Here is a 27,923-nt window from a genome sequence, read left to right as displayed (position 1 = left end):
ACTCAAAAATATGATGTGCACTACAAATGGCTTCTTCTGTGCAGCTCTTTACATCAGGTCTTAACAAAGGTGATCACCAAGCTTTCCCTAAGCTCCAGCTGGGGAATACACTTTTTAGTTCCAAGTGGTGCTCCATAGTAGCCATGCTCATAGATACACCCCAGGAGAAATGCTAAATCAATGCATCTGCCACCTGGCCTATTCTGGCTAACCCTGCCCATTTTGTAGGCTGCACTGGCTAGTTCCAAATCCCTGGGAAAGCTTTTTAGTTTCACCCACAAGCAATGGATTTCTTTCTACAGGAATGAAAATTGCCATTTCCCCAAGATAAGACATACATGGTTTGTCTACTGCTGCTTATGTCATTCTCTGCCAGATAAATTTATTACGCTCTGTGGCACTAAGATTACAGAGCTTGGAAGACTGATGTTACTGCTGTATGTTTTTATACTGTGCCTTTCATCTGTAAATTTCAAAGGACCTTACAAACATTAAAGGCAGAAGACTTGTCTCTGATCTTTAAGGGTGAATCTTTACATAGATCCTCTCCTGTCCCTATTGATGAAATACACCCATCCTGCAAATTTCGCACTTCTCTGGTACACAAGAAATGCAGAAGACCTGCATGTAGTCACTCTGCCATCCATATCCAGGTGCTGTGGGGCTTCTAGGTTGTGGAGGACTTTTGCAGGGCCCCCTGCAAAGGGGTGGAGTTCACTGTGTGTTGAACTCCTGTTGATATCAGTGGGAGATCAGCACATGTAGAGAGCAGATTATTAGCGTTATGCAGATAACTTTGCCATGATAAACCCTCACAGCATGCTTGTGTGTTAGGTAAATGTAATAGCCACTTTACAGATGAAGTGAGCTGTAGCTCATGAAAGCTTATGCTCAAATAAATTTGTTAGTTTCTAAGGTGCCACAACTACTCCTTTTCTTTTTGTGAATACAGACTAACATGGCTGCTACTCTGAAACCTTTACAGATGATAAACTCAGATGCAGCAAAGTTAAGTGACTTGCCTAAAATCACGCAGCAAGGCAGTGACAGAGTCACAAATAGAGCTTAGAAGGCACAACTCCCAGTACCCCAGACTGATCACCCTCCCTCCCTGTCTGATATGTTGCATTTTTTAAAAAGATTTATGAGATTAATAATAAGTATTTTTATGTATCCGTTTTTTTAATTTGCTGCTGAACCACATTATATAGCAAGAATTAACAAGGTAACCTCTGAAGAGGATAAATGTTAACTCAGTTTCCTTCTTCCATTTTTTATTAAAATAGTGAGCACTCTATTAATGCATTAATGGTACATGTCTCATTTAGGTGAGCATCATGTGATCATACAGAATAAAGGCTTCAAGCTTTGCAGATGCAAATAGGGGTTTGTTGCTGATTCAAATTGATTTTTCTATTCAAATTATGCCAACAGAATGTTATAATGGCTCGTAGCACTGTAAAGTATTACTATTTCCAGTAAATCCTGTTTTCCAAGATTTCAGAGGAGGCATGTGTTTCAAATGACATTAGGCTATGAACTGGGGACATAATCAGCTCTGTTGCAAATGTCAGTATAACAAAAACAAACGAACAATAGTTTCAGCCGGTTTTAATTTAGTATTTACCACATAAAAAAAGTTGACCATTTAAAAAAAAAAAAGAAATATTTTTGTTAATTTATATGGAAATATGTTCATATATAAACAGGAAGATACAGTACAAATAATTAGGCCTACAAATACAGATTTTAGTCCAAACACATAAGATGGTACCAGTCAGTCAAGTAGAACTGTTAGAACATGTGGAAAATTAAATGCCAAAGAAACATTAGAAAGTCTGAGCCCAGAATCCTCCATGCCTAAACTGAAATTTTAAGAAGTGGAACCCTAAGACATCCAGTTCCAGTGGAGTAAAAATTGTTTCTGTATTTAAAGACTCTGGTTTTAGAGGCGATTTGTGTTGCACATGAAGCATACAAATATATTTTAAATTGTTTTCTGTTTTAACCAACTAATTTTTACAACAATTAAATATGGCAGATAAATTCAATTTTTATGCTTTATTTAGCCCCAGTCCTACAAAGATATCTAGCCCACACAAATTCTCACTGGATGTCACACAGGTGGAAAGGTCCATGCGGGCAAAAACTTTTGCAAGGTAGACGCCTTGCAAAGTATCCTTATCAACTTCAATCACAGTTTATTAAATGAACTAATATTTGCTACACTGATGCTAGAAGCCCACCACGACCTGAGACAAGGAGATAATTAAACAAACAAAAATGTATTTCAAATGCTGCAAGACAACTTTAATGTAAGTAACTGTAATTATGCAATCTTGCTATTGAATTAACCCACAGAATTTTATCTGGTATGTACAACAAGGCAAAAATAGTCATACACAAAAAAACATCTTTACAGATCAGGGCGTTTAGCTCTTCTTTCTCTTTGATGTACATTTAACTCAGAAGATATTTCTTATGAGGAAGAATTTTGTAGTTGTTAGCAGCTTTACCATACAGAAGACTTTAAAGATGATCAGTATAATAAAGTGCATGTCTGTATAAAATAGATATAAATAAAATCTATTTGTTCTGCTTTCTTACTTTACAGTGAAAGGAATGCAGTAGTTTAAAGTCACTGAATATATTAGTAATTTTTACTAATTGAAAAGCAAGAAACTGGTTGCTGTGCAAAAATATCAGATGAGTAACATCTGGGAACACTAAAACTTTACTTCCCCTAAATAATATTTAATTCCTCTGCTTAGTGAACTGTACAAAACACTCAAGATCTAAAGAATATGCTTTGCTAACCCATCCCATATTGGGATAGAGGTAGTCTGAATTAGAAACTCCATCCTTTATGCAGCTCCAAGGGAGAGGTCATGGAGTTTCTTCTGCTTATCGGCAAAAATTCAGCATTGTATTTTTTTTAAAAAAAAAAAAAGCTTTCACAACAGATAAGAGACTTCATTCTTGTGATCTAATATTACAGTAAACCTATCAAGAGCAAATTTAATTACCAACTTTCCCAGCCAAAATAAAAGAAAAGCTTTAGTAAGTGTAAGTTTATATATTTCTGGTCATTTACAAAAATTTTAACCTTTTCTTTTAAATTGGCAGCACCTTATCTTTAATTGAAGAATGATATATGAGTGCTACCAATAGAAGTCAATGATATTGCTTGTGTGGTTGAGGATTGTGTTTGGAGAGGCAAATTTTAGCTGCTTCAGTATCTTTGTGAAGCAAAAATATCATCATTGTGTAAATCCTTTGAGTTCTCAAGCTAGGCATAGAAGAATGTATTTGGTGTAATTTCTGATCTAGGTGAAACAAGTGATGTATAAAACCTGTTCAGGTTGATCTGGCAAAGGAAACTCTTTAGCTCCTGATTCTTTATATTGTGGTTGCTTAATGAATGAAGGTGACAACTCCTCTGGTAAATATTGTCAGATTATGAAAAGTGCTAGAGGCTACATCATTATTAAGGGATTCTGCAGAATAAGGAAAACTCACTAGAATTTCCCTTTTTACATGTAATTTTTTTGAAATTGGTAACACACTCCACCACCCATCTCTAAGAACCATTAGTTGTGTGATGGCAAATAGCAGAAAGTTCAGGAAATGGCCAGTGGGGAGAGCAGCTCTTTTTGATTTGTCCTCCTCTTTGCTTCTGGAGGAAGAGGGCATTGAGCTTATGAAGTGGCTGGATGGAGAGAGCATCCTTTCTCCTTCTAGCAGAAGTAGCAGTGGAGGTTGTGGGTAACAGGCAGCAGAGAGCCAAGACCTACTGAGAACCTTCTGTTTTGGAAGACAGTGTAGATATTAGAGATTCATAAAATGAATGAAACACAAAACCGGAAGAGGCTCCCCCTAGTTTAGGTTTTATTACAACCCAAAACTTGAACTATGTTTGCTGATGTTTGAGAACCATTCGGTGAACGCTGACTGCATTTTGAGTGCATTTGGGCTGATTTGTGGGATTGTGATTTTCAGTATGAAACAAGCAGACCTTTGTAGTTTTTACCATAGTTTCACTTTGTATTTTTGAAGGTCTCAAATTTGAGTTGTTAGCTTTTAAGAAAAGATAGACCCCCTCCCCAGCTGTTCAGTCAAGCATTTCAGATGTCTAGATGTTAAACAAACAAACAAACAAACAAACAAAAAACCCAGAGGATTAAACAGCCTGAATAAAAGTCTACTCTACTCTCAATCAGGTTTCACTTGCATGCCATATTTAATGTCATAGTCCTCCAGTCAAAGTCATAAAATCCTAGAAATGTAGGACTGGAAGAGACCTCTAGCCCCCTGAAGTGAGGTAGGACCAAGTAAACCTAAATGATCCCTGACAGGTGTGTTTGTCCAATCTGTCCTCCAGAAATGGGTGTTACAGGTCAGGGGCTGCACAGTTCCCTGCCTACACTGTGAGCTCCCCAACAAGCTAGGTGGCCTAACCAGGCCAGTGTCTGTGCTGTCTCTACTCTTTGAAGGCCATGAACAACATAATTGCCCACAGCTATAAGCAACTGCACAGCCCTTTCTAAGCAAGCACATTTATTCTTAAGGTGAAAGTGTTATAGAGAAAACATATTAAATACTATAAAAGAACTTACACACATGTTAATAGGCTTACCAGAGATCATCCCCAACTCCAACAACGGCTCTGGCAGGATTCATTCCTTCAAACCCCACCAAGGGGTTTTTCTGTGGTCACAGGTTTGTAACAGCTTTTGCTCAGAACATGGGTTACCCTTTCTTTTGTATAGTCTGGGTCTTTGATTTGCAGATACTGTGAATAAGTAATCATCCAGCCAATGGTTCTCTCTTCAGGGTGCGGCATCAAAAGATTGGGTCTGGAGGTGGGAATTTGTATTCCCCACCCCACCACCAAGAAACCCACTTAATTTTGTTTGTCCTGAAAGTTCCTTCTTGTCTGACACATTGTTTAAAGTAGTTCTTTGAAATGCATAGTACTTCCCAGGGTTTCCACTGGCCGCATCACCACACCCTGGAGAAGCTACATTTAGAAAATCACAATAATACATAAACTTTGCCTTTATAATACAATAGACTCCAAAGCTATTTAAACTTAATTCAACAAGATTTTCCAAAGTTATTGCAGGAAATTGCCGTATTTGTCACAATGGGGAGTCCACAACCTGCCTTAGAAGCCTGTTCTAGAGATTGTTGCAGATTAAGCCCATTACTTCTTGTCCGACCTTCAGTGAACATGGAGAATAATTGGTCACTGTGTTTTTTGTATAACACCCTTAGTATATCTGAAGATTGTTATCACGTCCCTCTCAGTCTTCTGTTCTCAAGACTAGGCAGGCCCATTTTTTTAACCTTTCCTTATAGGTCGGGTTTTCTAAATCCTTTGTCACTTTTGTGGATCTCCCCTGGACTCTCTCCGATTTCTCCACATCTTTCCTAAAGTGTGGCACCCAGAATTGGGGACACTCCACCTGAGGACTCACCTATGGCAAAGAGAGTGGGACAGTTATCTCCCATATATATATGACTCAAAAATGTGATGCAGTTACTAAAAAGGCTAATATCATTCTAGGAGTAAACAAGAAGTGTGTCATATATAAGGTAACATGTTACCTTATATATGACACACTTCTTGTTAACTCCTAGAATGATATTAGCCTTTTTAGTAACTGCATCACATTTTTGAGTCATATTCAGTTTCTGATTCACCACAACACCCAGCTCCTTTTTGTTACTACTACCGCTTAACCCATTATTCCCCATTTTGTAGTTGTGCATTTGATTTGTCCTTCCTTTGATTTGTCTTACAGAGGAAACAAGGTAGACTAGACCTGAATTTCTAATGTACCAAAACAAACAAAGCAAAGCCCCACAACAGAAATTTGGGGGAGGGTAATGAAGGTTTGTTTTAGAGAGACCATACAACCTGGTTTTACCAGGACTATCCTGGTTTCTCAAATGATGTCTGGACTTGTCTTTATAGCAAAAATAGTTAGAGTGTTGCTGCTACCTTGAGTCCCATTCCCCACACACATGCAAAAACTCAAGTATGGGGTGTTGCTTTTACCTTGAGTTGACTGGCCTGTCAGGGGGAATCGGCTATAGCTCAGTTTGGACAACTCATCAGCTGCTAATACAACCACCCTTAAGTGCCACTAGTCCTCCAATGCATTCTGACAGTTCCGCTGGTGTGCCTGCAAAGGAAAGACAAGTTCTCCCACTTCTTCACTGAGAAAGAATTCATTAGAGCAACTCAGCTTGCTGCAGCAGCAAGAACTATGGGATATGCCTCCACAAGTCTTTGTGCCACACATAAATGAGTGCAGCGCCAGAATGGACACAGCAGATCAAGTATTATTTTGCAGTGTGAATGCTCTCACTTGAGCTAGACTAACTCAGGAGAAGTAACTCAGGTGTAGATAACTTGAATGAGCTCTGCAGTGAAATCATAGCCTCTGTGTCTGTCAGGCTTTTATTGGGAGGTCTAAAATGTCCTGTTTTTTCATTTCATCAGTCAAAATAAGTAGTAGGTACAAAATGCTTGTTCAGGATGTGTTGCTACAATGTTATGAAGTGTTGCGTACACTCCTGTTTTGTTCTCACATACAGTGCATGTGTGCTTCATACCAACTCTGGTTGAAGGCCAAAGCTTGTCCATAATTTGTCAGGTGACAACACTGCAATATGAGTCTGTTGATGACCCAGTCTAGTCAGCACAAAATTTCTGCTCCGGGCCTTTGCGGAGGGAGCTGAGGGTAAAAATCTACTACTTCATGAAATAGATATGTGTTGTTCTTGAGTAGGGAGCTAGCAATAGCGTCACCATGTATGTTTTACAAAAGTCAAAACCAATGTTCTTTGCCATCCTGTCGCGGCTGTGTGGTACATTGTATGAAGTGTTCCAGTTTGCTTTACTGAACACCTGTTACAGATTGACTGTTGTTCCCAACATAGTTATCTCTAACCTTTTCTACCATATTATCATGCACAGTAAAAAGAACAGCATATTTTTCTCTGGCTTTGTAAATGAATATGTTAGAACTTCTTAAGAAGTATAATTTAACAGAATGTGTTTTTTGTTTCTCTGACAAGAACATCTGAAGACGTGAAAGGAAATTGATAGACACAAATCTCAGAAGACTTACGATGATTAGGCTGTGTATCGATTTAGATCCAAGAGGTCCCAATTTAATAAGGGAATCTCTGCTAGCAGAAACATGCCTATTCTTCAGCTGTCTATATGCCTATTCTTCAATTTTCCCTGGTGGTGCTAAATGAATATCATAGAAGTTAATGCATAATCATATAAGTTAGCAAGATAACCAAGTTAGCACATAATGGTACAGTTTTACTCCCTCTTTGAGCACAGATGCTTTTAAAAGAAAATCACTTAGGCCACAGTTCAGCTAGGTACTTAAGCATGTATCTAAATTTAAACACTTGAGAAGTTAATGAGACTAATTGTGCTTAAAGTTAAATACATCTTCCTATTAAGCATCTTCCTATTTCAGGACCTTAATCAATGAACAAAGTAGCACAATAGAAACTGAATTTTGTTCACTCCAGTACAGTTACCATACAATGCACAATGGTAAAGGATTTAGAATTTTAAAATTTTACTGTTGAAATTACCTTCATACCTGTAAATGTCATATTTTTTTTTCTTTCTCTTGTTTTCAGCTGTGGGATCTACTGCAAAAATTACAGTTTGTTATGACGTACATTGCTCCCTGGCAGATTGCTTGGGGCTCTTCATTTCACGTGTTCGCTCAGCTCTTCTCAATACCTCATATCCTTTACAGATTTTTTGTTTGTACTTACTCCCAGTTTCACTGTTCATGATTCTACAGGGTTTGAACAAAGAGAGTAATATTTAATAAAAAACTGAAAATATTTTACACTGATTCTGGGACACCATGTTACTTCTAATAAGGTCTCCTTAGACAGAGGGGACCCAGTTTTTCTCTGTTATTTGGATGCAGCTATTGACTGCATTAGGAATTGCAACTGGGGAATTGAGCAGAATTTGGACCAGGATGTTTAATGCTATTTCCTTCTTCACCATTCATATTCAGCCAATTATCTTTTCTTATAATGTTCTTTCTCATCCCAGCACAACACTTAGTGTGCCTTGTGTAGAAAAAGTATTCTCAGTACAATATCTCCATCTTTGTCTTCTTTATAATGCTGTTCTTGTGGGGTGGTGAGCATCCTGAGGATTGGGTTCTAAAATGTTAATCCTTTTAACAGTTAGCCCTGGCTAATGTCTGAATGCAGGGATTTGCTTCATCTGGTTTTTCCCTGTTGCATCCTTCTAAATTTTTCCCGTCTTAATCGTAATCTGACTTTGATTTTCTTTTATACAAATTTTCCATTGAGTGGGTTGGGAAGTTTTCTTCTTTTAAAATTTTCCACTTTTGGTTCTAAGACATGAAATATCATAGGATAGCTGGAAATGTACTTACAATAGCTCCCAAAAGGAAAGATTCCAAAAAGACATTATTAACAAAATTTAATAGTAAAAGTAAAGCTGACTCCAACCAATTTTGAAGCAGGAGGCATAGCAAGAGCCATCATCAAAATCCACATTCTGTATTAATTTGAGTCCCTATTTGTATCTAGAAATTGCAATTTAAAAGTTTATTTTAAGTTATTTAGCAGAACATTTCAAAACCGAAGATTATACTTTAACAAGATTTCTCTTCAAATGCAATTATTTTGTAGTGACAGTAACTTTAACGTTAATAAAATCCCTAAGTAGGATTTTTTCTAAAGTAAGGCAGTTACTGAATAGGATTTAGTTGATTTATGTAGTTATTGTTGAAGTACATTTAGATTGGCTATCTATTATTTAAGTTAACGATATCCTTGTTAAATGCAAAACAGTATCTTAATGTAATGTTATGGTTAAGAATTCACATGAATAAGTTACTGTTCCCACAACAACAATAACTCTGTCCTTTTGTATATATGCATGGAATTTTCTATTAACTTTTATGCATCATCCCCATTAAGAATAATGCAAAAATGCTACATATGCACAAGACAGCCAAATTACAGTATGGTTGATCTGGGAACCATAACTTGGAATTGACTGCATTACGTTCAGGTAAATTCCCAATCGGAATGTTACATTAACATAATATCTTTCATTTAAAAAACCAAAAAAAAAACCAGTGAGAGATCACACAGTAAACCAAACATAACATGCATTTATTTTAATGTTCTTGCATGTATATGTATAGAGGCATTCAAATGAACACACTAAGGACCACTGGGATTTGTTGTGTGCTTGATGTAAGCAGTTTTTAGTTTTCAGAGGTATACAGGTTTGGTGCGTGCAGTAATCATTTTGAAACTTGCCAATTTTCTATTTCCTGACCCTTAAAACCAAAAGACTAGTAATGGCACTTATTTCCATCATCATATGAAAAGTGCTTTCCTAACATTTTTATTTGCTTTGTGGAACCTTTTCCACAGAACTTAATATAGTAAATACTTTCCCTCCCATGCTATGAACCATTGTAACGTTACCTGTGAAGATAATGAGATCATCTTGCTGCTTCTATTATGTATATAATTTACATAACAACTCTAAGTGAACAAATGGGCTTTGGAAGTCTTAGTGAGTTTGTTGGGAATATGAGAACTATAGAGCAGGGCCAGCCCCACAAACCGTTACTAATGAATGTAGGATAATATTTTCTAAAGCATTTAAGTGACTTAAGAGCCTAAAATGGTTTTACAAAAAGAAAAGGACTACTTGTGGCACCTTAGAGACTAACCAATTTATTTGAGCATAAGCTTTCGTGAGCTACAGCTCACTGCATCCGATGAAGTGAGCTGTAGCTCACGAAAGCTCATGCTCAAATAAATTGGTTAGTCTCTAAGGTGCCACAAGTACTCCTTTTCTTTTTGCGAATACAGACTAACACGGCTGTTACTCTAAAATGGTTTTAGTTTCCTTTGTACATAAAACTAGACAACTCCATAAATTCCAACCTCATTGCTGATGGTAATATAATTAGAAGTCCATGGGAGCTTTACATGAATAAAATGGCTGTGGGATCAAGAGCAGAATTATTAGTATTTCAGATTACACAGTTTCAGATGTGCCACCACTGCTGCCTTGTGGTTCCTGCTCTGATATCAGAGAAGGAAGCCAAAAGCAGCCATCTGCCCCATCTCCTTTTTCCAGTTGCTGCCACCCAGAGACCTGTGACTCTAGTGCTGAACTCAGAAGGAAGCCTTTAAGACTCAGGTTGTGTGTATGGGTTGGAAGGGATGGAATCCGCCCAAAGCCCAACATATCATGGGCTGTAGAGTAACACCTCAGCAATCACTATTCCAGCCTTCAATATATGCACGTAGATGGAAACCTATTTATAATAACCCCTCCATGACCACTCTGTAAGATTTCACAACTACTGGTTCTGGCAAAACTCAGATCCAGTTTCCCTCTCCCTTAGCCAGTTTTAGTCTTCTCTTCCTTGCTGCCCTAAAATAAGACCATGCAGGTTTTGTGGGAATTTGTGGAAGCCGCTAATATCTGCTTTGTCCATCTTTGCCCCAAGTGGGCGTATTATGGATGTTCTGTAGCATGGAGGGTCTTATGTGTGCCTTCTGCAAAGGGATGAATACAGCAGTCATAAAGAAGATGGTGCACAGGGAAAATGAACTGAAACATAATATGGGAATTTTAAATTCATTGCAATAAAAGTACTATAATACCATAGTAGCATAATAATACTTGAACATAATCAGTGCATTGCTACCAAACACAAGAGAACCTAATAAAAATACATCAGTTGCTATGAGTTAAAAGTATCTGATCACAGACAAAAATAATTTCCCACACTACACATCAAAGTGAGGTAAGGAATATTTAGAAATGAACTTAATTAGAAAATTATTTATCATTTTCCATAAATATTCATAACACTTTAGCTATTGTAAAGTATGTGCAACAAAACAAATTCCCTGTCCTGAAATCTGGAAAACGTAGAGCATGTAGGATACAAATATTATCAGAAGATCCCCCAATTTAAAGAAAGAAGGTATTGTCCTGTTACCTGCTCCTTTGATCTGTTTATGTATGTGACCCTCTTAATTAAAACCGCTCTCCAAAAAGTCAAATGAGAATTGTCTTCCAAGTTACATATAATAATGATTATGTCATTTGGCTGGAAGAGAACCCAAAGGTTGCTATTGTTTGAGCTGTACCTTTAATGTAAACATTTCACAGTGAAGTCCCAAAAGTCCTAGCTCATCATATTGACTGTTTTTATGTTAATTACTTTGTCATTATCTGTGCTCCTTGTTTTCCTCCCATCTTTTCAGCTCCTCTGATCACTCCTCTTATCTGACACTTGCAAATAATTCTTTATCTTTCAGAACCAGTATAGGTTATGATTCCAGTGTAATATGACAATTGAAGTTTGCTGACAAACTTTTGCCCTTCTGTATGATCTCTCTGATGGTTTTTGAACTTTTAGTCTCTTAGGGCAGCTCAGTTTGCAAACTCACTAATGCACTCAGACACCATTCCAGATCACTCTCTTTTAATAAGTTTAAGGATTTTCAATGAAAGCTCTTGCTAAATATTTGTTCATAAATGCTTCATATTGCTTCCAAAGCTTGGCTAATAGACTTTTAGTTGGAAAACTGCAATGTGAATATTTTTCAATTTTAAAATAAAATATGCATTACAAATTGAGCTTTAGTTTCTCAAAGATTGCAGAATCTATATATTGGCCATTATTAGAATAGGCTGAATCAAAAGACTATTGCTTTTCAGTGATTGGACCTTAATTCTGGTTTCAGAGAGGCACCATTGGTGTTGTAATCCCAGTACTTTGATACTTGCCCAGCAGCTGTACGTTCTTTATAAAATACCTTTTCCCCAAGTAAGGTGTAAAACGGGATAATTGAGTCTGTCATGCCAACAGGCTGCACGTAGCGTTCTCTCCAGAAATTCAAGGACCTGGTGTAACTAAAATGAGAATTTGTTCCCAAGTCTTTTAAATCATGTTCCTGTTACATCTTTCTTTATATATTTATCCACCTCTTCATTGTGTTTCCTAGACTTGTTTTCAACACATCTAGAATGTATAATATAATAATTATTTTTAAAGTAGTAAACCATGAATGCATGCACCAGCATGTTTACCTGTGTTACTTCCCCTGCACTCTTCTTCCCACTTTGTGGACAGTTCAATAAATATGATATGTAGAAGATTTTTATTAGGCAATCAGTATGTGATAATAAATATCTGATGAAAGCTAGGGTAAGTTCCACTTGCTGGAAAGCCTCATTTCAAACCAGTAGGTTTGATGATATATCCATGCTCTTGAGGGAAAAAACACAGGGTGAAATGCTTGACTCATTGATACCAGTGGTAAAACTCCCATTGCCTTCATTGGGCTCAGGCATTCACTCAGAGTGATTAAGGATAAGAGATCTTTGTGTCAGATTCTCTGGTCCACTAAGGTTGTTGTGTAAATGGCATTAAAGCAGCTGGAGAAGTCTGGTAGAGAACCTCTCCACCTCCACCCCCGGAACAGAGAAACTCTGGCAGAAATCTGACAGTGGTGGCTCTGCTGCCAGCCATTCTGCCCTGCAACTTGTTCACCTAAACATGTGGCCCTCATTATTAGAACTATTTAAGTTTGAACAGCTACAGTCCTCATTTTGATAATTAGTTCTGTTGTGTATGACTTCAGAGCTTCCTCCCCTACCTTGCAAAAAATGATAAAAATAAAATAGGTGAGGACTGTCTGAAGAACGATTTAAAAGTGTGATGAAATCATTCATGTTACCTTAACTTGAACTTTTCAGACTCCGCTATGCTTTTCTTACAAACTCTGGCCACTTCAATCTTTTCTACTCCACTGAGTCCATTTCTTGGTAGTGTCATTTTTATCACATCTTATGCCAGACCAGTCAAGTTCTGGGAGAAAAACTACAAGTAAGACAATTAAAGTTTTATACACCTGTTTGGAACGTTTTGCTCTTACTAGTTTCATTTCTGCTTTTTTTGTTTTTTAAAAGATAATTTTACATGTTGCTCCAGGGTATGAGGATAACCTTTTTGTTAAGGTCTGGTCCTACTGTATTAATATTTTATACTTATTTAGTTATTTATTAAAATTTACTTAAATAATTATCAGGATCTTACATATCATATGTCATATCACATTTGCTGCAGTCAGACAGCAACAAAGCTATGGAAATCATAAGTGTCTTTTATTGTTTTAGTAGCTAGTGTTAGCAAATTTTTACCAGTTTGCAGATGGTGAGGAACTCTCAGTGCTAAATGTGAATGGGCAAACTGATGAGTCTGATGCAATGATTTTTAATAGATAATCTTTTACAGAGTTTGATATCATGTTTGGTTGTTTTTTATTGTAGTTTTCTGTCTTCTAGTTGGACAAGAAAATGAACTTAAGAACATAGAAATTATGTAATAATGACTCTGTACATTTTATTTTAGTGCCTTTTATCCAGTAGGATCTCAAAGCAGTTTACAGACTATATATAGTTCCTTCATCCACCATTTACATGCAGCCAGCTTTGGAGTAAAGTATTGCAGCTGTTGAACAGCACACAGAAACTCAGAGTAGTTTAGGACAGACCGTGAAGAATGTAAGCCAAAATAGAAATTGGCCAGACCAAAGAGGAGTGCAACACACTTTGTGCATCAGCTGCAATATATGGCCTCACATCAGCATGATATCTGAGCACCTCCCACGTATTTAAATATAGAAATAACTGTCTCTTTTTGTTTCTTTTCCAGCCTGTAGGAGAAGTAGTGTGATTAGTTTGTAGATTTTTCTGTTAGGTTGGTTTTGGTTTGTGTGAGTGAGTTGATGGGTGTGAATGAATGTGCCTGAAGAAATAAATAAACGAAGAATATTATGAAGTCAAATAAACAGGGTTTGTATTTATTTCTAAAAATTATTAGGGTTTTTTTTTTTGGTCATCTTTTGTGGAGGGGAGGGGGGATTTCATAATCTGGGTCCAGATCTTGTAAAAGTTCTGTTTCCTGCTCTCACAAGCATCCCTTAGTTTAATCATTCTAGAATCTAGTGGAATGTAGCTTTTGTGTGAGGTCATAGAAGTGGAAGGAGAGAGAATCTCTCAGGTAGCTAGAGTGCAAGTGCATGGAGTGGAGAACTGAGGCAGATGGTATCCTGTGTTGCTAAACAGAAGGACTGCTGTATTTTAGGTCAGCTGGAGTTTTTTGAGGGCATGTGGCTTCTTTCCGAGATATGAGATACAGAATCAAACTTGGCAGTCATGAACGCATGGGGTACATAGTGCCAATCCTAACAGTCAGAGATCTGAATATCTTCAGGTTATTCCTAGGTGGAAATGGGTAGTTTTGGTTTGATTTTTTTCACCGAAATGTTCAAACTTGGATGCCTGATGTTAGGCACCTAAATCCATGTTTAGGTGCCTGAATAATTAGACTGATTTTGAAAGAGAGTGAGAACCTCCCACCTGTTATTAAAGTCAATGGGAGCTGCAACTGCTCGTCATCTCGGAAAATCAAGCCACTTATTTAGGCACCTAACATTTGTATCTCTAATTTGAAAATCTTGGTGTAGACCTTTTAATATTTAATTCCAGTGCCCTTTCTCTCTCATTCAAAATAAATAATCAATAAATATATTCAGTTTTGAAGATCTACACAAACTTTAGGTTCTTTATGAGAACTGGGGAGGGAAGGGGGGAAGATTGGCTTTGAGCAGCTTTAACATCTGTCATTAAGTTTTCAGTCTGCCCCCTTGATAATTTGACTGAGTTCTTGTCTAGTGCTTTCTTTCTCATGTATTTAAAACACTTGTTTCTGTTTGTCATTAATTTCTATTTTCATCTTCTTTATTACTTTTGCCTCCTTAGTTCATTTTCCCCCTTACTCCTTGTGTTTGTGTTTTGCATATCCTTGTTCCGTAGCATTTTATATTTCCAAGCAAATGGCTCGGTCTTCCTAAGTAATTGTCAGACCTATGCTGCCACTCATGCTTGCATTGAGTAGTACCTTACTCCATAAGTATTCCAACTGAAATCACTAGGAGTACTCATGGACTAAAGCAATACTCTTTGTGAACAAGCAAGGCAGAATTAGACCCTTAGTGGTCTTCATTCATCCACAAGTCATTTTTACTCATTACACAAATAGCACACATATGGCAGTACATATTTTCTTATAAGCATCCTGCATTTTTTAGTGCCCTTCTGTAGTTCTTCCTTTGCTTACTAATTCACCCCACATGTAGCATATACTAATGCTATGTATTCAAAGGCTCAGATCCTTAGGTGGTGTATATTCTCATAGTTCCACTGAAGTCAATGGAGCTGTGACAGTTTATGCCTGCTGGGATCTGTCCCTACCTTTCTCAAAGTTTGTCATTCAGAATTTTTTAAAGATTTTGTCTTTCTTCTTAAAGTTGTTCATGGTTTGAAGACCACATTCTTTTGCCAGATTTGTTCTTTATTACGCACTAGAAAATGTGGTATGGTTCCTTGCTTCTCTTTCACCTATTTTTAATATGAACGTGAAAAAACAGTCTTGCAGAAGATTCTGATAGCCATCCAAGTGAAATAAACGTTTGCCTGAACATGTGGAAGCCTGCAAAACTTCTATGTAATCACCTTACATGTATCTATATTTATTTTGTCATTAGCACTTCTGGCTCTGATTCCCCTTTTCTTCACTTTCACATCCATCTTTTATTGTTTTCATGAATAGTTGAGCTTTCTAAGCAGAGTGGGAGTTTGAATTTAGACGTTCCTGAGTGCCTTAAAGAAACACTGTCAGATAAAAATTGGGCACAATATTATATTAAAGGTAGAATAGTATACAATACTGTGACGCAGATAATCAGAAAGTGTCAAACCAATACTGCTTTAGGTCTGATCCTGCATAACATTACTTACATGAGCAGTCCTTCCTCATAAACTGTCCTATTGAAATCAGTGAGACTAATCTAAATTCTTAAGCTCCTTGGTATGTAAATATCTATTGTAGTAGATACCAGGGATTGCTCCATGAAAGGGTCTGCCTAATGCAGAAAAAGTTAAAAAATCAAAAGGATTGCCTTTTGATGCATTAAGGGATAGAAAATCTTATGAAGTTATTAGAACAAAAGACGCAGGAAGTTGAATTGGACTGGAACATTGTTCTAGCCCCTCCCAAATCCCTTCTTAGGGTGTGCAGAAAAATGCAAACTATAGGCCAAGTTTACATACATTGATAGCTAATATTTGTTAAGAGCTAAATGGGTAGATACAGAAGCAGATGTTGAAGGAATTGGCATTTCATAGCTAGATGTGGAGTTAGCTGAGGAAGAATCATTTTGTCCAGTAGTTTTTGTAAGGGAGAGCCATAGGTGCATATGTGTAAAACTTTGAGTACTGTTATTATGTTGATGATGCATTAGGATGGGTGGAAGGGGGATGATGACAAAGAACTGATGACCACAAGGGAGAGAGTCTTGAGGCCACCAGTCTAGGTAGCAAGCAACTTCTCCAAGTCTTCAGTGGAGTGCAGTTAGGTCATCTCTTTACCCTGCTTCTTTGGATACATGCAGTAGCTTCTTTATTGCATGTCCTGCAGTTCCACTGTGTCTTTTAATCCTTCCATTTTTGCTTAGACAGGAAAAATTTAATCCCTCAAGTCTATTCTTTGGCAACAGGCCCTCCTACCTGTTTGGGCAGCAGGGTCTGGAGCTGGCAGTGCGAGACACGCAATTAGGACAATAATTTGTTTTTTAAATGGGAATGGAGGAACGCAACTGGGTAAAGAAGTGTTATGGGAGCTGTGTCCCATTTTTTCTCATCAGCCGTGCCAGGAAGCAAAACCTAAAAGCATTAGCACATTCTTCGGGGCACGGACTCGGCTTTGCTTTTGCGTGCCCTTGTGGGTCTGCACAGCACTTAGCACATTGTGTGTAGTACAGGAACAGAATATGATAGTTGCTTATAATAAAAATGTGTGCTCACTATATACAATATCTAATAATCACTCCAGAGCATCATAGAGATCAATTAGTTTAAAAAAAAAAACTTCAAAGAAGTAAGCAAGAAAAAAATAGGAGAATGATGGGAAAGGGCAAATTACCACACTACTATTTTGTTTACAACTTTGCAGATTTGTAAACCACACTGCATTTGGCGGGGGATACACAAAAGCACAAAGTTGTCTCACTACTTTATCATTAGTTGTCCCATGAGAGTCAAACTCTGAGAAGTTTTCTGCTTTCTCTTTATTAAAAAAAGGCTTGATACAAAACCCAGCTCTGTCCTGTCCCTAGCATGTGTTCCACTCCTGGTTTAGAGAGTCCTGTTTTACTCTTTATTTTCACAGCTGTTCAGATGATTAGACCATAAATGTCAGAGGGAGTGAAAAGGAAATAGCAGTAAATCTCATTTAATATGTAGGCACTTTAAAGCTTCAACTATCTCTTCAAAAACTACCCTTTTATTCCATTTTTTCTTGTTTTAAAACATACTTTGTCATGCTGCAGCTCTAAAGTCCCCCTTCTGTCTTCCAGGTCTCTTATTTTATATCTTGGATATAGGAATGGACAGAATAGTGCAGTAAATTTACTTTTCTTCGCCAGTGGGTCTAATTGCTTGACCACTTAGAGCAGCCTGGTAATGATGTTTGCTGTTACAAGTCTGATGCATTCCAGCAAGCAAACTGCCACCAGGAATTTTGGGATTTCACTTACAAGCCTCTCTCTTGTCTCTCTCTCTCTCCTTCCTTCCTGTTTCTATTCTTTCTCAGTCATCTGTCTCAGTTTCTATTTTGGGTATGGCACAGCTTGCATTTGCTTTGGGGGTCTCCAGTGAATTGGTGTGTGGTGTAACTAAATTAGTTAAGTGTCTCTAAAGAGGTTATGATTAAATTGCCATTTATCTTAGAACCGTATTTCCAGCCTCCTTGCTGTACTGAGAATCTTGTAACAAGTCTTATTTTTCTCCAGCTTTTCAAGTATATCACAGTGTTTATTGTTCCAGTCACCGTGGTCTGGAAAATAGCCACCTTGAAATGTTAATGTTCCTGGGAAAGGAGGGATAAGAAGTCCTGCACTACATATGCACTGAAGTCAACCTTTCCTTTTTCTAGTGGAGTACAGAGAAACTTCAGAGGAGAAGAATTTGCCAGTGTGGCCACAATTAGAATTTATCTGTGTCATGCATGCCTGGGGCAGGGGGAGCTAAAAAGTAAGATGTGCCCATTCAGCTCCTTCCTCACATCTAAAATAATCATCCCTCCCCCTCCAAAAGCACATACCATGATACCTCATGGTTCCTCCTGCTTGTCAGTGAGACCGCCTACCTCTTCTCTTCCACTGTCATGGCCTCTGGACTGGGACAAACTCCCCTCCCCCCACCACCTCCATCCATCATTCTTGCTTGCAACTCACACATGACAAACTATTTATATTTTTCCTTTCAGATATGTTTAAAATGCAAGACGATCTCAAAAAGTCTTCTACTGCTTTGTTCTTTAGTCTTCTGTATCTGACATTCCTCCTCTTGTTCTTAGACCTTGACAATAGTGTGGTTTACGTAGGAAATATCATAGCAGATACTGTCTAGTTCAGTAGTCTCTGGCTGAAATTGGTCAGTACTAGATACTTTAGAGAAAAGGCAGGAAACTCTGTAGTGGACATTTACGGAATAATCTTCCCATAACCCTCATGAATTAGAGGTTGCTTTATGCCCTCAAGCAAATCCCTTCTAAAGTTGTGTTATGTTCTGTCTAATATAACTCAGACATTTTTTTAATCCTACTAAGCTCTTAGCCTCAAAGATCAATTGAGGCAGTGAGTTCCACAGTTAATTGCACTTAGTTTAAAAAAAAATCCTTTTATTGGATTTACGTTTGCTGCCTTGCAGTTTCACTGAATGTCCTTGTGCTTGTATTGTGAGAGAAGGTAAATCGGAGCCCTTGATCTAGCTTCTTAATACTATTCATTACATTAGAACCTCAGAGTTATGAACACCTTGGGAATGGAGGTTGTTCGTAACTGTGAACAAAATGTTGTTGTTGTTCTTTCAAGAGTTTACAACTGAATGTTGACTTAATACAGTTTTGAAATGTTACTATGAAGAAGAAAAATGCTGCTTTTAACCCTCTTAATTTCAATGAAACAATCAGAGAAACAGTTTCCTTACCTTATCAACTCTTTTTTAAATACTTTCCCTTTATTTCTTTAGTAGTTTACGTTTAACCCAGTACTGTACTGTATTTACTTTTATTTAGTTGTTATTATTATTATTTTGTCTCTGCTGCTGCTTGATTGTGTACTTCCGGTTCCAAATGAGATGTGTGGTTGACCAGTTAGTTCATAATTCTGAGGTTCTACTGCAGTTTGTATTTATTTTTCATGTACCTCCTGTTAAGCTCCACTCTACACAGTCCCAAGTTTTTCAGTCTCTCCTCATTCTGAAGCCTCTCTGGACCCGCTCTGTTTCTCCAGTATCTTTATGAGAGTGGGTGGCCAGAAGCTGGCACATTATTCCAGGTCAGGCAGGGAGTACCATGGAATAATATAATACCATTATAATAGTCTCAGTATTATTTCTTTTCCCACTCTCTATACAACTAACATTTCTGCTTGCTTTGACTACCACGGTGCACTTATTAGAAGTTTATGTTGAGTTAGCTGCAGTGACCTTCAAATCTTTTTCTTAAATGGCTACAATTAATTTACAACTGAGCAACATGGATGAATTTTTCAAAAGCCTGTAAAAGAAAAAAGACTTTAAGAGGGAGGATTTATAAAATAAACCAAGTAGAGGTAAATGAACAAATTATGGGCAATTTGAATTTTCAGGGTACTGCATGTAATACAAAGTGGTCACCTGTTCTAAAGCCTGCTGAAATCAATGGCAGTCTTTCCATTGGCTTCAAAGGACATTGGATCAGAACACTGGGGATGCAACTATTGTACTCTGGAAACTCTACATCTGATCTTAGTAGCCCTCTGTGTGTGGAACTCCTGCAAACTGCACACCCAGCTGGGATCATACACAGCAAGCCAGCCTGAGTAAGGGAGCATTAGCACATTCAAATACTGCTGGTTCCTCGCACAATAACCCAGTGCCTGTTGGGAGCATCTGTAAATTTTCGTGCCTGTCTAGAAATGTGCCCCTCATCTCTACTAAGGCAGGGACAGCCATCACATTCCCAGTCTAGTCAGAGCATGTGCACATCTATTCGGCACCAGGATGGAGCATCCACAAATTATATTAGTGCAGCAGCGCCGCAATAGCTAAGGTTGCATCACATCTGTTTGAAGATCGACCTTTCTAAGTCCATTACAATTGACATGATTAGTTAGATTCCTTTGAAATTTGGTGTGCCTCAGGAGGGTATAGGGTAGGTTTAATGACCCAAATTTGGAGTAATTTGAGAGAGGGGTTCCAGAGATATAAGGCACCCCAAAAAATAGTAATTTTTCAAAAAAGTTTCTAGGTGGGTGTTTTATACGCAGAACTAAAGATCAAACTATTGATGTGATGCTAGTCAAAAATGTTTAAGTTTTACACATGGAAGCCACTAAGTCTTTGGTGGACCTAAACTGAGAACTGTATTTTTAAACATGTAGATTTTTACATGGTGCATTTGCCAGTATAGAAAACGAAAGGGTTTCCATTCCCACCATATTAATGCTTTTAAAGCTTGACTCTTGTAAGGGATCTAAAATCCGAGTGGTTAGTTGGATTCCTTTGAAATTTGATGTGCCTCTTGGGGACATGGGATAGCATTAGTGATCCAAATTTGAAGTCATTTGATTGAGGGGTTCCTGAGTTACAGATTTCCCCCCCCCGCCACCCCGGGCACCCCAAAATGATTTCTTTCTGCTGCCTTGTACTGTTAAATTGAGAGAGATTCATGACTGGATGAGTCACAGACCTCATTGAGATTGATGGCTGTGAACTCACCCTTTAATTATCATAACTAAGAATAAAGTAATGGCAAGGCCACACCTAGGACAAAAGGAGTTTTAGATTGAGTGGTGGGAGGTGACTGCAATTTGTGAGTCGTGGATGGCATAGCTTGGAGGAAAGTAATCAAAGTATTTTTTTGGGAAAAAATTAGACATGTGAATGCTTCCTGGGAGGGGAGGAGAATTAGGGTGTGGAGGACTAGGGAGAGGAGTTTGAGTCTGCAGCAAGAGGAGGGGGGTAATGCAGAAGCGGATAAGTGGGGATGGGTGGTAGAGCTAGGGAGAGAGTTTGAGGCACAGGTGAGTGAAGTGTTGACACCTGCCAGTGTGCCCCAACCCTTTGCACCCCCAGCCCTGCCAGTGCACCCCACCTCTGTCAGCGTACCCTAACTCTAGTGCATCCCCCAAAGTCTTTGGGGGAACAGTTAGACAAGTCGATACGGGTGAAGGTTAATTGGGGAAGTGGAAGAATGTGGGAGCATGGGGAAAGAGGGATTTGGGGCTACAGCAAGCCTAGAAAAATGGGGATGGATGGTAGGGGAAGGGAGAGAGGCTGGGGGCTTAGGTGAGGTAGGTGTGGGGGCTAGGAGGAGTGGAGGAGTGGGACTTTGGGAAAGTAATGTGGCGCGGGAATGGTAGGGAACTGGGGGAGCATGGGACAGTGGCACTGGTCAGCCACACATTCTCCCCTCTTGTGTGTGTGCCCAGATTTGGGAGGGTTCTTGCCCTTCTAGTGGGTACTCAGACTCTCTATCTGCCCCCCTCATATAAGCTGGGATATGGGGGTGTCTGAGCCCCTCTCACTGTCCTCCATACATGTGCCAGGATCTGGGAGCCCCATGGACTCACCCTCCCTTCTCCCCTCATGTAAGCCAGATTTTGGGAGGATCTGAGACCCACTCCCTGCCACCAATGGGAAATCCCTGTCCTCTGCTTGGGGAGCGTACAACAGGCATGATCAGAGCATGCATCAAGAAGAACATACTGCTAAGACTGGGGTGAGGAGCTGAAAAACGGTATGTTTGACACACATCAGAAACTCTCCAGCACCAGGGTGTGGGGAAAGGAACATCCACTGACATGAATGGGCAGTTCATGCATCTCAGAGCTATTGTTTCCAGCTGTATTCACCTCCATGGGGTATTCTCTTTCCTCTGACAACATCTAATTGAAATGAATGGGCCATTTAACACCTGTCTGAGCTTACAACCTTTAGTCTGAGACCCACTCTGAGCAGAAATCTGAGAATGAATTGTAAACATTTGGGAAAAATCTGCCTGTCAAGTGTTTTTTTTTATGTAGCTGTTTTTTTATTTGGAAGAAATTTAATATGATTACAGCAGAATATTCAAAAGGTGCACCCACGCCTTGAATACTGTATTCAGTTCTGGTTGCCCCATCTCAAGAAGGAAATAGGGGAAGTGGAAAAGGTTCAGAGAAGGGCAACAAAGATGATCAAGGGTAAGGAACAGCTTCTATACAAGGGGAGACTAAAAAGATTAGGATTGTTCACCTGAGAAAAGAGACAACTAAGGGGGATATGATAGAGATCTATAAAAATCGCCACAGTAGCATATCAACTGCAAACCTAGGTGAGAACTACAACTGCCTAAATCAGTGGCTGTCAAACTTTTTTTACTGGTGACCCCTTTCACATAGCAAGTCTCTGAGTGCGACCCCCCCTTATAAATTAAAAACACTTTTTTATATATTTAATACCATTATAAATGCTGGAGGCAAAGTGGGGTTTGGGATGGAGGTTGACAGCTCGCAACCCGCCCATGTAATATCCTCGTGACCCCCTGAGGGGTCCCAACCCCCAGTTTGAGAACCCCTGGTCTAAATGACCACTCACACCTTAGAATCATAGAATATCAGGGTTGGAAGGGACCTCAGGAGGTCATCTAGTCCAACCCACTGCTCAAAGCAGGCCCATTCCCCAATTTTTGCCCCAGATCCCTAAATGGCCCCCTCAAGGATTGAACTCAAAACCCTGGGTTTAGCAGGCCAATGCTCAAACCACTGAGCTATCCCTCCCCTTCCAACAAACATTTTTCTTTCTGTTTAAAAAAACCTAAGAAATTTAAATGGCAAAAATCTTCATTAACACAGAGTTACGGTTGCCCAATAATAGCTAATGCCCTGTGAAAACCAGGAAATAGAGTTAAGCTTAACATCCCTGAAAACTTAACTCTGCCCTCTTAGAGGAATGCTCCACAGGCCAATAACACAGATTCTCCCACTCTGCCTTTTTGCTGTAATGGACAGGTGCTACCTGCACTTGCCCTATACTCAAACACTGAGCCTACTGCTCCAACAGAATACCTCATTTGTAAAATTTAACCACCAGTTCATACCCTTTTACAGCTCCTTCACACTTGCACACAGAATGTAGCACCTTAACCTATACGTTTTGTTACCCATCATTAAATCCATAGTTTGCTCTCATACCCCTCCTCACTACTGACAATACCCATGGCAAGAAGACTCTAGTGCCCTGCTGCAGACTCAACCTACACTGGTGGTGGGCAATCTACGGCCCACAGGCTGCATGCGGCCCATCAGGGTAATCCGCTGGTGGGCTGCGAGACAGTTTGTTTACATTTGCACAGCTGCCCGCAGCTCCCAGTGGCTGTGGTTCGCCGTTCCCAGCCAATGGGAGCAGCGGGAAGCGGCAGCCAGCACATCCCTGCGGCCCACACTGCTTCCCGCAGCTCCCATTGGCCAGGAACCGCGGGCGGACGTGCAAATGTAAACAAAGTGTCTTGTGGCCCGCCAGAAGATTACCCTGATGGGCCTCAGCTTGCCCACCACTGACCTACACAGTTCTGTACTGAAATGATACAGACTGTTAATAGGGTTGATGTAATACTTAGATTTCTGTAAGGCCTTTGACTTAGTACTGTATGACATTTTGATTAAAAAACAAGAATGGTGTAAAATTTACATGGCACACATTAAATGGATCAAAAGCTGACTGACTGATAGCTCTCAAAATATAAATGTAAACAGGGACTCATCAACAAGCAGGTCTGTTTCTAATAGAGTCCTGCAGGCTTCAGTTCTTGGCCTTACACTATTTAACTTTTATTAATGAGCTGGAAGAAATCATAAAATCATCACTAATAAAGTTTGCAGTTGACAAAAATATCGGAGGAGTGATAAATAATGAAGAAGACGGGTCACTGATTCAGAGCAATCTGGATCGCTTGGTAAAGAGTGCAGGCAAACAATGTGTTTTTAATATGGCTAAATCTAAACACATATGTCTAAGAACAAATAATGTAGGCCATATGTACACAATGGGAAAGGGCACTCTATCCTGGGAAGCAGTGACTGAAAATGACTTGAGTGTGGATAATCAGCTGAACATGTGCTCCCAGTGTGATGAATTGGCTGAAAGGACTGAGGACATCTTTAGATGCATAAACGGGGGAATCTTGAAAAGGAGTAGAGAGGTTATTTTACTCTGTATTTGGTACTGGTGCAACCGCTGCTGGAATATTGTGTCCTGTTCTGGTGTCCACAATTCAGGAATGATGTTGATAAATTAGAGAGGGTTCAGAGAAGAGCCCCCAAAATGATTAAAGGATTAGAAAACATGTCTTATAATGATATACTCAATGAGCTCAATGTGTTTAGCTTAATAAAGAGAAGATTAAGGGGTGACTTGATTACAGTCCATAAGTATTGTGGCAGAGCTCCAACCTTGTCCCTGTGGGTCGTGCGTGTCCAGGCAGTTTACTTCAGAGGCTCACTACAACCCTCCACGTAGCCCTTCTCTCTCTAGGGCCAGGGATACAGTCTGCTGAGCCCTTTTCATCATAAGTCAGCAATGGAGGTTGGTGAGAGAATTCCCACAGTCTCTGTTGCTCCTACAGCCTCATGCCAAAACAGTTTAGCCTGTCCTGACAGGGGCCTGTTTTCCCCTCCCAGGAGGTGTTTCTGTAGTGGCGGGTTGTGGGGGAACCCGGGCCTGCCCTCTACTCTGGGTTCCGGCCCGGGGACCCTAATGGTAGCCGCTATTGGCAGCTAACCTTTTACTGCCAGAGTTGCTACATTTCCGTGGGCCACTTCACCCCAGCTCTCCTGCTTCTCCCTTCTTCACCCTTACCTTAGGGCTCCCTTACCAAGGACTTGAGGGTGTCTTCATTAACCAGCCCTTCAGCCACACTTCCTCTCCCCTGGCTCCTCTCTGCCTGACTGGAGTGAGCCCTTTTATATTATCAGAGGGGCCTTAATTAGAGTCAGGTGGTCACGGATCTGGCGGAGATGTGCGGGAGGGCCAGGGCCTTCTACGCAGGCCTTTTCTCTCCAAATCTGACCGATCCTTACTCTTGCAGAGTGCTCTGGGATGAACTCCTGACGGTCAGCTTGGGTGACCGAGACCAACTAGAGCTGCCTCTCACTCTGGCCAAGTTCTTGGAAGCCCTCCGCCGCATGCCCACCAATAAATCTCCGGGCATGGACAGGCTGATCGTGGAGTTCTACTGCGTGTTCTGGGATGTCCTCGGCCCAGATCTAGTCACCATCTGGGCCGAGTCTTTGCAGAGCGGGGTCCTCCCTCTTTCGTACAGGCGAGCTGTGCTCACCTTATTGCCGAAGAAGGGGGACCTCTGCGACTTACAAAATTGGCGTCCCATCTCGCTCCTCAGCATGGACTACAAAGTCGTGGTGAAAGCCATCTCACTGCGGCTAGGGTCCGTGCTGGCGGACGTGGTCCACCTAGACCAGTCCTACACCGTCCTGGGCCGCACCATCTTCAACCACCTGTATCTGGTCCGGGACCTCTTGGAACTCGGGTGTAGGGACGGTCTGTCATTCATCCTCCTGTCCCTGGATCAGGAGAAGGCGTTTGACAGGGTGGACCACAGGTATCTCCTGAGCACTCTGCGAGCGTTTGGCTTCGGATCCCAGTTTGTGGGTTTTCTCCAGGTGCTGTACGCCTCTGCAGAGTGTCTGGTCAGGCTCAACTGGACCCTGACCGAACTGGTCAGCTTCGGGCGAGGAGAACGGCAGGGGTGCCCCGTCTCAGGCCAGCTGTACGCTCTGGCGATCAAGCCCTTCTTCTGTCTCCTCCATAGGAGGTTGATGGGGTTGGCGCTGCAGGAGCCGGAGCTGCAGCTGGTCCTGTCGGCGTACGCCAACGATGTGCTTCTCGTGGTCCAGGACCCGGGCGACTTGGTGCAGGTGGAGGCTTGCCAGGCCATCTATTCGGCAGCCTCCTCCACCCGGGTCAACTGGGTCAAGAACTCTGGCCTGGTGGTAGGGGACCGGTGGGTGGCAGGCAAACTCCCTCCCACCCATGCTTCAGGCCATCCGGTGGAGCGTGGGTCCGCTGTTCTATCTCAGCATTTACTTTTCTGCCACGCATCCCTCTCCGCCGGAAAACTGGCACGATTTAGAGGGCAAGGTGATCGAGCGGCTCCGGAAATGGACAGGACTACTCCGGTGCCTCTCCCTTTGAAGGAGAGCACTGGTGCTTAATCAACTAGTCCTGTCCATGCTCTGGTACCGGCTCAACAGCCTGGTCCCGGCCCCTGGTTTCCTGGCCAACCTCCGGACGTCGATTCTGGTCAGTACTGCACTGGGTCTCTGCAGGGGTTCTCCATCTACCCCTGGAGGAGGGAGGGCAGGGCCTGAAGTGTCTCCACACTCAGGTCCATATCTTCCGCCTCCAGGCCCTGCAGAGGCTCCTTTATGATGCAGGTAGTCCGGCATGGAGTGTACTGGTGCATGCCTTCCTGCACCGCTTCCGAGGGCTCCGATATGACTGGCAGCTCCTTTATCTCCATCTGAGAGGTCTTCCGTGAGACCTCTCCGGGCAGCCAGTATTCTACCTGGACCTCCTCCCGACCTGGAAACTGTTCTCAGCGACCAGGTTCGTGGCGGCCACCATGGGGGCAGATCTCCTCGCGGAGCCCTTGATACACAACCCCAAGCTCCGTGTGCAGGTGGCGGAGTCCACCTCAGTGCGCCAGAGGTTGGTCCTGGCAGAAGTCACCAGAGTCGGAGACCTCCTGGACTATGACTGGGGAGACTGGCTGGATCCCCTAACTCTCGCTCAGCGCATGGGGCTCTCCAGGCCTTGTACTCCCTGGCGCGTACTTCAGGAGGTGAGCCTGCTGCTTGGGTTTACCTCGACCAGGTCCTGCACGAGAGCGTGCCCCACCCACCCTCCACCCCAGGCCCTCTGGACCTTTTCATCGGGCCCCTGCCCCATGGACCCGACCGACCCCCCCGTCCCTTCACCGTGAGCCAGCTGCATGATTTGCAGCTGGTCCGTCTCCAGACCACGCCAAGGAAACGTCTATGCACGCTCGTGCTCCACACCTTCACGTCCTCACCCTTGTGTCCTGCCCTGACACAAAGTGGCGGGACCTCCTGCCACCTCTAGAGGGTGAGGAGTGCCGGTGGGCCAGCCTATATTCCATCCTGGTCCCGAGGCCCACTGGGGATGTCAGTTGGCGACTCCTTCATGGGGCCGTGAACACGGGCGTGTACTTGGCGTGGTTCACCTCTATCCCAGACACCTGCCCCTTTTGCAGCATGGGTGAAACCCTGACACACATATACCTGGAGTGCGCCAGGTTGCAGCCCCTATTCCGGCTCCTCACAAACATTTTGTTAAGATTTTGGTTGCACTTTTCCCCTCACCTCCTTATCTATGCACTCCCTATCCGTGGCCCCACTAAGTCACGGGACCTCCTGGTCAGCCTCCTCCTGGCCCTGGCTAAAGTGGCCATCTATAAAACCAGGGTGAGGAGGTTGGCTGATGGAGTCTCCTGTGACTGTGGGGCCTATTTCCGATCCTCCGTCAGATCACGTCTCTGGGCAGAGTTCCTCTGGGCAGCATCCACTGACTCCCTTGACGCCTTCGAGGAGCACTGGGCGCTGTCTGGGGTTCTCTGCTCGGTGTCCCCATCTGGTTCCCTTCATTTGACCCTTTGACCACG

The 27,923-nt window shown here is 41.3% G+C and overlaps 1 protein-coding gene across 2 annotated transcripts in view; it reads left to right on the top strand.

Moving 5' to 3' along the window:
* Nucleotides 1-27,923, top strand: part of PCNX2 (pecanex 2) — a 221,267-nt gene that overhangs the window by 132,533 nt on the left and 60,811 nt on the right. For both annotated transcript variants that reach the window (XM_077813415.1, XM_077813416.1), the window contains exons 22-23: nt 7,678-7,788; nt 12,838-12,965. In XM_077813415.1, coding sequence (XP_077669541.1) covers nt 7,678-7,788; nt 12,838-12,965 — 239 coding nt within the window. The remainder of the gene's footprint in view (nt 1-7,677; nt 7,789-12,837; nt 12,966-27,923) is intronic.

This window comes from Eretmochelys imbricata, chromosome 3 (genome assembly GCF_965152235.1).
Source record: "Eretmochelys imbricata isolate rEreImb1 chromosome 3, rEreImb1.hap1, whole genome shotgun sequence".
Taxonomy (NCBI): domain Eukaryota; kingdom Metazoa; phylum Chordata; order Testudines; family Cheloniidae; genus Eretmochelys; species Eretmochelys imbricata.
Note: the sequence above shows the minus strand (reverse complement) of the source record. Positions and strands in the feature narration are given on the sequence as shown.